The sequence below is a fragment of the Chionomys nivalis genome, chromosome 6 (genome assembly GCF_950005125.1).
Source record: "Chionomys nivalis chromosome 6, mChiNiv1.1, whole genome shotgun sequence".
Classification (NCBI taxonomy): domain Eukaryota; kingdom Metazoa; phylum Chordata; class Mammalia; order Rodentia; family Cricetidae; genus Chionomys; species Chionomys nivalis.
In genome coordinates this window covers 42,441,210-42,451,998 of record NC_080091.1, presented here as the reverse complement: position 1 = coordinate 42,451,998, position 10,789 = coordinate 42,441,210, and the positions used below count along the sequence as shown (strand labels likewise).

The 10,789-nt window shown below is 48.2% G+C and overlaps 1 protein-coding gene across 1 annotated transcript; it reads left to right on the top strand.

The window, feature by feature from the left end:
* The first annotated feature begins 8,539 nt into the window (after nt 1-8,539).
* On the top strand, nt 8,540-10,416 carry LOC130875911 (MORF4 family-associated protein 1). Its single transcript, XM_057772215.1, has 2 exons — nt 8,540-9,092; nt 9,335-10,416. The coding sequence occupies exon 1, from the start codon at nt 8,708-8,710 to the stop codon at nt 9,080-9,082; it is 375 nt and encodes a 124-aa protein (XP_057628198.1). The 5' UTR covers nt 8,540-8,707; the 3' UTR covers nt 9,083-9,092; nt 9,335-10,416.
* The last annotated feature ends 373 nt before the right edge of the window (nt 10,417-10,789 follow it).

Here is a 10,789-nt window from a genome sequence, read left to right as displayed (position 1 = left end):
TAATGGGCCAGGCAGTGTTTAAATGAATACAGTTTCCGTGTAATTATTTTGGGTAAAGCTAGCTGGGAGCCAGGCGGCGGGAAGCGGCCTGCTGCTCCTTTTACTACAGAGTGGCTGCCCAATGTGGTCTACTAACTCCACGTAAAACCTGAGAGGACTTAAAAATGGAGAGAGAGAGAATTTAACACAACTTTTTGCTGTTTGCTAGGACGTGCCATAGAGAGATTTCCTGTTTCAGCAATAGCGGCAGAAAAAAAAGCCGCACCATTTTAAAACAGGGCTTCCTGGGCTGTGCCGCCAGTGCAAACTCTGGCTTTAAAGCATTTCAATGGCTTTTAGGAGACTGGATGTTTGTGTGCCCACTCGGGATCAGGAAAAAAGTACTCTGAGACCATGCCAATGGCTCAGCATGGAGCCAACATCCAAAACAGCCTGCCGCTCCGCTGCTCAGAGGCGCAACTGATTCAGAGTCACAAGCGGCTCTGCCATGTTGGACTGTGAGTCCCAGGCTGGCCTGAGCTACATAGTGAAAATCTTGTCTTTAAAAAAGGGGGGTGGGGCTAAGGATGACAGTTGGTAGAGTATTTGCATAGTATCCCCAGACCCTGAGTTCAATCCCCAGTACTGCAAACACTAGGTGTGGCTGTGCACACTTGTAATCCTAGTACTGGGGAGACGGAGGCAGGAGGATCAAGAGCACAAGTCATCCTGAGCTACCTAGCAAGTTCCAGGCCAGCCTCCAGCCTGGAATTCATGAGACCCTTCCTCAAAACACACACACACACACACACACACGTTATTAGTACTAGTGAGAAGGTGTATTGCACCAAATTGCCTCAAGCATCTCTATAGTACAGCCAAGAGTGGTTCGTGAGGCTGGATTTGAGTTGCTCAGCGATGCTCATCCCTAGCACCGTCCACCCCTCCAGAACAGTCAATCCAATTCCATCTTTGCTGGGTACTCTCTTCTACCTTCTGCCAACTACTGAACAAATCCTGACACGCTGTCTGCTGTTGCCGTTCCAGGCACCATGTTCTTCTTTCCTCTTAAGAAGAAACAGATACTTATATATCAGCTAGCCCTAAGCTCCCCCTCACATGTCACCTTGGAACCCCAACTGCTACAGTGAACACAGGCACTGTATCCAAAAGTGGAGCTGCGTGGTTATGCTCTAGAACGGTGTGCATGCAGAGTGCTGGCAGGGAACACTGCCCATCCCTCCACTGCTTCCCTTCTCCATTCCCATCATGGTCCCCGTGAGCTCCGCTCTCAGCAGAGGTCCCTTCTTCCTGAGGACTAGAAGGATGTCCAGGGATCAGGTATATTCATTCAGGTATTAGGGTCTGCTTACCTTCAGTACACAGCTGGGATTGGGCAGTTGGGCACAGTGCCTTTGTGGCCAGCACTGTTCCTCATGTTGTCCCTGTTGCCCAGGGAGCAATCAATATCCCAAGGGACCAGCATTAACAACTCTGGTCTCAAAGAGGAACTGTCTTGGGATCACAAAGTCACCAAGCTTGCTGTAGCCCCCGCTGCTCTGTTATGCACCCGGATGCTAGGAAAGTCAGGTTTCCTGCTGTGCACAGTAGGGCTGAGCAAACTGCAGCAGACAGCAAAGGCTGCAGACTGCAAGGGACTTCCAGACGTGGGCAGGCAGCTAGAGTCGTTCCCTCTCTTTCCTGCCAGCCCAGGGACATGCTCACACCTGTGATGTTTATGGGATCTTATTATTTTCTTTCTTTTTCTGTTTTTAGTTTTTCTTTTTTATTTTGTTTTGTTTTTCGAGACAGGGTTTTGCTGTAGCTTTTGGAGCCGGTCCTGGAACTAGCTCTTGTAGACAAGGCTGGCCTTGAACTCACAGAGGTCCTCCTGCCTCTGCCTCCCGAGTGCTGGGATTAAAGGTGTGCACCACCATCACCTGGCTCCTTTTTTTTGTTTGTTTTTCGAGACAGAATTTCTCAGCGTAACAACCCTGCCCGTCCTAGAACTCACTTTGTAGACCAGGCTGACCTCAAATTCATTGAGATCCGCCTGCCTCTGCCTCCCAAGTGCTGGGATTAAAAGTGTGCACCACTGCTGCCTGGCTATTTATGGGGTCTCAACTTACATCCACTGATGATTTTGCAAAGTGACCCTTGTGGAAATGAACAAAGTGCTCCCTAGCTGCACTGGTCATCATGGCAGTCTCTAGTATCTGGGAAGTGAGATTCTGTGAACTAAGACCTGACTGGCCCTTATATGTAGTATGTACAGGGAACAGTAAGGTACCAGTCAGTGACACAGGAACACAGCTCAGCCACTCCTGCTCTTGCCTCATTGAAGGCGCCAAGCCAGCACTCTACACCCTTCCCAAACCTGTGTGTACATCATGGTGCATGTGCCCCATGAAAGGGGTTTAACCATTCTCCCACCAAATACCATTTCACTAGAACTTCAACAAAGTAGCATCTACAAAATGTGTTGTCTGCTTTAAAAAGACCTGGCACTTCAAGTCTCAAAAGACTGAGTGCTTCAAAAAGCACCCACCACCACCATCACCGAGTACAGCAGCCAGGAGAGTCCATGTAATACAAAAGAACCTCCACACCCAGTAGAGTGCTATAACCCTCTCCTCTCGGGTCTTCTGCCACTGTAGGAGACTCCAGGTGTGGTGATTTGAATGGGCATGGCCCCCATAGACATATGGGATTCTTGGCCCATAGGAAGTGGCACTATTAGGAGGTGTGGCCTTGTTGGAGTGTATGGCCGTGATGGAGGAAGTGTGTCACTGTGGGGGCAGACTTTGGTGTCTCATATGCCCAATGTGGTACACAATTCACATCTTGCTGTGAATCAAGATGTAGAACTCTCAACTCCTCCAGCATCATGTCTGTCTACATGTCCCCATGTAGCACCCCGTTGATAATGGACTAAAACTCTAAGCTAGTCCCAATTAAATATTTTTCTTTATAAGAGTTATGGTGGTAATGGTGTCTCTTCACATAAGAGTTGCGGTGGCCATGGTGTCTCTTCATAGCAATAGAAAGCCTAACTAGGGGCTGGAGAGATGGCTCAGTGGTTAAGAGCACTGACTGCTCTTCCAGAGGACCTGGGTTCAATTCCCAGCACCCACATGGCAGCTCACCTTCACACCAATGCACATAAAATAAAAGGTTAAATAAACCATAAAAATATTTTTTTTAAAAAGGAGAGGAATCTAAATAGACAAAAAAAATTAAAAAAAGAAAAAAAGAAAGAAGAAGAAACCCAATTAAGACACCAGATGTCATTCCATTTCACTTCCCAGGACGGGTGTGTATCTCTGAGGTGGTAGACTTGAGTAGTATATGCCAGGTCTTAACTTCCCTCCCCAACACCAGAAAGAAAGAATAAAGAAGGTAGCAGGAAGAAAAGAGGTCAGTTTCATAAAATATTCCTTCTAATGGAGGAGTAATTTCTTCTAATGGAGGAAGTCTACAAGTCCTTGCAAGGTGACCCTTGTGGCTAATAACACATTTCCAGGACACTGTGTCACAACCTCATCCCTGTTCTGGCTTCCAGTGAGGCCTTCCCATGTGCACATTGACCACACACACACCTGCATTTCTGAGGCTCGCAGTCCTGGCTCCACCTCAGTGATGAGATTACACATATGCGCCACTGTGCCTGGCTTCTCCTTTGTGAGTCTGAAAGATCTGTTCTGCTCAGTGTTTCTATTAATAATTATCTGCGTGTTTGAATTGCTACTTGGGTTCACTTGTTTGGTTCTGGTCCCAATGTTTTGGTGTGAAGACTGCAGAGAGAAAAGGGGTAGAGCCTGTGAGTTTCCATCATGCTTAGGGGCAGACATCAGCTGTCTCAGTCAACAGGAGCAACCATAACAAACTGCTGCAGGCTAGGCATCTATTTCTTGTGCGTCTAGAGGCTTTGAGTTCAAGACCAAGGTACCAACAGATACCTGTTGGAGACTGCCCTCCTGCTTTGCAGATGGCTGCCTTCACAATATGTCTTCACAGGGTACATATCAGAGGGCAGGACTGAGCTCTTGGAACGCTGGCTGTCCAGGAACTTGCTCTGCAAACCAGGCTAGCCTCGAACTCAGAGACTGCCTACCTCGGTCTCCTGAGTGCTGGGACTAAAGGCATATGCCATCACTTCCCAGCTAAGGACATTAATCTTATCATGGGGGTCTCACACTCAAGACCAAATCTAGCCCTTAGTTCCTCTGAAGGGACCCATCTCCTACTAATGGTTAGGATGTCAATAGAATTTGAAAAGGGTCATGTGGTGATTTGAAAGAAAATGGCCCCCAAAGGGAGTGGTTCTATTAGGAGATCTGGCTTTGTTGGAGGAAGTATGTCACTGCGGGGGCAGGCTTTGAGGTCTCCTCCTATGCTAAAGCTATGCTGAGTGACACAGTTCGCTTCCTGATGCCTGTGGATCAAGATGTAGAACTCTAAGCTCCTTCTCCAGCACGTCTGTCCGCATGCTGCCATGTCCTGCTATGATGATAAATGATAATGGACTTAACCTCTGAAATGTAAGCTTGCCACCCCAATTAAATGCTTTCCTTTATAAGAGTTGCCATGGTCATGGTGTCTCTTCACAGCAATAGAAACCCTAACTAAGACAGGTCACATTTAGTACAAGGCCTTGACAATGAAGCATGTCATCCTTGGAGCACCGGCTCTCAGGGCCAGCAGCAGTATGAGGACCACAGTCACAGCTCACTCCCACGTGTCCAGGGCCATGCTGTCTCTGGAAGTCATTTAAGGCAGCTCTATGTTCCAGGTTTCTAAGCACAGTGCATTCAGGATCACTCCTGAGGGCATCAAGAGGGGACAGAAATTGCCACCTCTCGCCCTGCAGGCCAGGACCCGAGCCACAGGACTTGGAGTTGCCGTTCTTCCCCACATGGCCTTTCTTGCCACTTCTAGGACAAACTGTTTTTCAGTCTCCAGCCTGGGGAGACGAGGCTCCACATCAGTAGGTTGCTTACCACTGTTGGTCAGCTGAGAATCCTGCACCCCTGTTTATTTCCCAGCAGCGGCTACCATGCCCTGAGGTGGCCCCAATCAAGCTGATTGCAAAACCGTACCTTCAATTTCTTTATTTTATTGTGACACAGGGTCTCACTATTTCATCCTGACCGTCCTGGAACTCACTATGTAAATCAGTCCTTATCTCAAAAAAAATCAAAAACAAAAATAATTCATAACAGGAATAAACATACTCTTACAATAATAAAAAATTCATAACAGGAATAAACATACTCTTACAATAATATACTCAAAGTTGTGTGAAGCATCTCAAGTCACACATTGGAATTTAGGGTCTTAAGTGCTATATTAGAAACAAAGAAAAGTGCTAAAATCAATTTTACTTAAGAAACTAGACAGAATAAAGAAAAAGGGTAGAGAATAGAGCTGGGAAATGACTTAGTAGGTAAAGCATTTGCCCTGCAAGCCCAAAGACCAGTGTTTGAATCCCTGAACCCGATGAAGCCAAGCACAGTAGCACTTGTATAATTCCTGTGCTCCCTGACCAGATGGGATGTAGAGCCAGGAGAATCAATTGAAGTTTATAGACCAGTTCTCCCATGTAAACAGCAACAGCAACAAAAGACAGACTGCGTGCACACACATGGGTGGGGTAGGGGCAGAAGGACAGAAGGATAACTCAGTAGGTAAGGGTATTTGCTACCAAGCTTAAAACCTGAGTTTGATCCCTCAGACCCACATGTGGGAAGAAAGTTGCCCTCCCCCTTCCATAAGCCCACAAGAGTAACAGCACCTCCTCCCCATCCTACTCTAAATGTAAAAAACAAATAACTAAAAGAAGAAAACTACAAACAGAAAACAAAGTGTCCCCAGAGCTCCACGGGATGAACACTGCACAAGTATGCCTTGTGTCCTGCAGTGAGAGTCATTCGGTCCTAACCTTTTTGTGTGGTGTGTGTGTGTGCGCGCGTGTGTGAGAGAGACAGGGTTTTGCTGTAGTTTTAGAGCCTGACCTGGAACTAGCTCTTGTAGACCAGGCTGGTCTCGAACTCACAGAGATCCGCCTGCCTCTGCCTCCCAAGTGTTGGGATTAAAGGTGTGTGCCACCACTGCCCGGCATTTTTTTTTCTTCTATTCATCTAGAGAACGACCTCATTCTTTTTGAGACAGAGTCTTCCACTGATCCTGGAGCTCCCCAGTTCAGCTAGACTGACTGACCAACAAGCTTGAGATTCACCTGTCCACACACACACACACACACACACACACACACACAGTGCTGGGGTTACAGACATGAGCCACTGCACCCTCTTAACATGGTGAAGGTTCTGCACGTGGGTCTCCGAATTTGCACAGCAAGCACATTAGCTCCCCAGCCTGTCCATCCCCTTTCTCATCATTTTAAAACAGACTTTTAGGTTCCCAGGAAAAGTGAGCAAAAAGTGCAGGGCCCACACAGGCCCTGACTTCTCACACCACCCACATTACACCATTGGAGCATTGTTTCCAGCAACGGGTCCACAGCGTGCAGCGCAAGCAGCAAAGCTTCTGCTTCTGTTAGAGTTCACTCTTGGAAACTGTGGCTTCAGATTAACATGTGATGGAATGTGCGCGCCACTGTAGTGTCTTCATAGCGGCTTCACTGCCCTAAAAGGGCCCCATGCTCTGTCTGTCTGTCCCACCCTCTGGAACCATCCATCTTTCTGTGTCCCTGGTCTGCCCTTTCTGGAAACGTAAGTAGTTAGAATCATGTGATTGACATGCAAGTGGACTGCCTTCATTTAGTAACACTTAACTCCGTGTGTCTTTTCATTGTTTGGTGACTTATTCCTTTTAGTGCTGAATGGTATTCCATGCTCATTCACTACTGAAGGTTGATTGCTTCTGACTTTGCACAGTAACAAACGGGCTGTAACATTACGTGCAGGATTGCAGCAATGCAATGTTCTGAACATATCTTACATTCTAAAAACTGGAACTTTTGCTGAACAACCAAAGTTAATAATACACCTGAAGTCATTTAAGATTGCTAGCTTACTGTGTGCTCAAACTGTTGGTTTAACTCACCTTTAAAAGAACAGTGTAGCCGGGAGGTGGTGGTGCACGCCTTTAATCCCAGCACTCGGGAGGCAGAGGCAGGTGGATCTCTGTGAGTTCGAGGTCAGCCTGGTCTACAAGAAATAGTTCCAGGACAGGAACCAAAAGCTACGGAGAAACCCTGTTTCGAAAATTAAAAAAAGAAAAAAAAAAAGAAGGAGAACAGTGTAAACCAATCAATGGTGGCACATTCCTTTAATCCTAGCACTAAGGATGCAGAGGCAGGCAGATCTCTGTGAGTTGGAGGCCAGCCTGGTCTAGAGTGAGTTCCAGGACAGTCAGAGATACACAGAGAAGTCCTGTCTCAAAACACCAAAAAAAGGAGGGAGAGAAGGAGAGAGAGAGAGAGAGAGAGAGAGAGAGAGAGAGAGAGAGAGAGAGAGAGAGAGAGAGAGAGAGAGAGAGAGAGAGGGGGGGAACAGTGTAACAACCAACTTACTTGCCTTGGATTTCCTATGTAATCAACTTTTACAACATAAAAATGTATATCTAGAATCTTAAATTATGCACTCCTCCATGCCCTTAACCCAGACAAAGCAGCAAATACAAAATTGAAAGTAACTTCCTAAAATCTACCATAAAGGTTGAAAAGAATCATTTATGGTTATTGGTTGATAAACAATGATGCTTGGTTGCTGGGTCAGTTGGAACCAGTGACTTAGTCCCTTGTACAGCTCTGTTAAAGACTTCAGTAAGTGTCCCATTCCTTACCCACACGCTGCTTTCAATGCCAGTCAGTAAAGAGAGAGGGAAACCCTTTGTAGGGACAGACATGCCACCAACAGAGAGAAGAGACAGCTCACACAACAGACATGGAGACATACACAGGGACAAACTGAGTCACAAGACAGCCTTCAGGCAGGTGCGGATTCAGACTCATGCAACAGAGAGACAGAGAATAGAATACACAGGGAACAGGAAGTAGACAGTTCAATCTGGACTCTCTTAGTTAAACAACTCCAAGGGGAAGGGCTTCTAGTACTTCCCTTAATGTGACACTGATGACATTGGTAACTCATAATCACTAGTGTGTGTAATCCATGAACCAGGCTTTGTGTGGATATATGGGTTCAACTCATTTGTTGGGTTATACAGTAGAAGCTGTCTTGGCAATAGTGATCGTGTACACACACACACACACATACACACACACACACACACACACACAGGATTTCCCAGGTCCATGTTTGACAGCCACATAATTGAGTTCCAGGACAGCTTTGACTACAGCGTGAGATCCTGTCTCTAAATAAATAAATAAATAAATAAAACGAGAATAAGATACAGTGAAATGTGATCTTGGCAACGTTCAGAACCACTCCAAGGACCTTGGAGGGATGGGTAACAGACGTTTGCGCGCGGCCGCGAAGGCGCTCGCCCCGCCCCTTCACGGACGTGCGCGCGCCCGCAGCGCGACCGTAAAGAGGGGCGCGGCAGTGTCGTGAAAGGGGTCGCAAGGCGCAGAGCTCTGGTTGACGGTTGGGACTCCATTTTGTTCGCCGCTCGTCAGCTCGGCGGTCGCTCGTCTCCGTGGCCTCTCCTCGGCCGAAAGTTGAACAGCGGCCGAAGTTTTGAGGACTCGGCCGGAGCTCGGTCACTGAGTGTCCCGCAGACGAGCACTGCGGCGGAGATGCGGCCCCTGGATGCGGTGGAGCTGGCGGAGCCCGAGGAGGTGGAGGTGCTGGAGCCGGAGGAGGACTTCGAGCAGTTTCTGCTGCCCGTCATCCACGAGATGCGCGAGGACATCGCGTCGCTGACGCGCGAGCGCGGGCGCGCGCCCGTGCGCAACCGGGGCAAGCTGTGGGAGATGGACAATATGCTGATCCAGATCAAGACGCAGGTGGAGGCCTCGGAGGAGAGCGCGCTCAACCACCTCCAGGCGGGCGGCGCCGACCCCCGCGGCCCCAGGGCGGAGAAGGCCGAGGAGAAGGCACAGGAGATGGCGAAGATGGCCGAGATGCTGGTGCAGCTGGTGCGACGGATAGAGAAGAGCGAGTCGTCGTGAGCGGGCCGCGGTAAGGGAGGGATCCCGGCGGGGCGTGGGCGACTGTGGGAGGAGGCTGGCTGGTCGCTTCGGGAGTGAACTAGGCCCCTCTGGAGAAGGGCTCCAGCAGATTGTCAGTGGGGAGGCCGTGGAAGATTCCAGATTGTGCTGGGAGGCGTGGGGCAGCCTCCAGGAGAGGCCCGGTGTTCGCCGGTGTTCGCTGTCCAGCGGGATTAACATCTTGATGATGAATCTCTCCCGCCCGTGCTTTAGGTCTCCAGCCAATGGATTCTGGTCGAGTGATGGCGATTGGCTGACATGACACCCTGGAGAAGCTGAAACCAGAGAGCCTTTTGTTTTCCCTTTTTTTTCTTTTTCTTTTTTTTCTCCCCCCCCCCCCCCCCCCCCGTCTTGACTCTGTTCTCACTGACACTACGTTTCTGCTACGGTCTGCGGTTGACGACCTCGATATGAGTTTTGATTATTCAGCGGTTCTTTTTTTTGTTTGTTTGGGTTCGGAAATAACTTTGATTTGGAAAATGCGCTCACATACGGGAATTGGGGCCTAGATTGTAAGCCCTTGTGGCAGTTGGATGACGTTCGTTCCTGGGCTTTGGTTGTTGTTTATGCATTTTGAGGTGCTTTGCTCCTTCTTGGGTGACCTGATAGCTCCCTGGAACTTTGGGTCCCTGTGACACTTGTGACCCGGGTTGGAGCTCACTGGCTCTGGAAGTTCTGAAGGAGCTGCGTTCTAGAAGACCAGTCCATGCAGCAATGGCAGAAGAAGGGACCAGACTGGGACTGCGGATGGGCCGGATATGGCTAGGACTGATGACCTGGGAGAAGGGTCGGAGGATAGTATTGTTTCTATCAGGGGGGCTTTAATTTCTGTGTGAGACCAAAGGAGGAGAGATGTATTTTGTGCAAAATTTAAATTTTATGTGCTCCACTATCTATTGTAACCTGTTTGATGAGTTTGTTTGGACAGCCTAACTCATTTCTAAATGAAATGGAACCCAGAATGGGACACACAGTCTTGACAGTCTGTACAAGTTGATATTTTATCCCCATATATTTGAGGAGATCTGGGCATAAAATGAAAGACATTTGCAGTGCCTGTTGTGGGCTGAGAAGGAAATCTTGGAACTGTCTGCAGTGGACCCTAAACTTCGAGGAAGAGGCGTCTTCAAGGTTCATATGTAGTCAAGCTATAAATGTATTGAGTAGCAGACCTGAGAAGCATTTGAGGTCAAAACCCCTACCATGTTTGAAAAATCTTACATGTTAATAAAAGTATTCGTTTGCTTGAAAAGATATAAACCCAGAAATTTATTAAGAAACATTTAAGTGAAGTCTTTCTTCAGTGTTCTGTGCTTATTTGGGATGAACATGAATCCTACAGCTTGGGAGCTCTGGGTAAGCAGACAGGAGTTTCTGCTCTGGCTTCTGTGGGACCTGAGTGAGCACAGGAGATGGTTGGTTCCTGTAGGAAGGAAGCTTTCTCAAGTCCAGTCTCTGCATCTGCCTTCTGTCCTCCACTGTCCTGGAGACTAAGAATCAACATACTGTAGCACATCTAGATGACAGCAGCTCCCTTCAGAAAAGAAGGGCTGGGTTGCTAGCTCCTGGGATTGACCCTCTATGGGAAGTGCCCCTACCAAGCAATGGCCTTGCCTATCACCCTCCGGGTGACTCAGGCCCTGCCTTGTAAGGACATCCCAAACATCT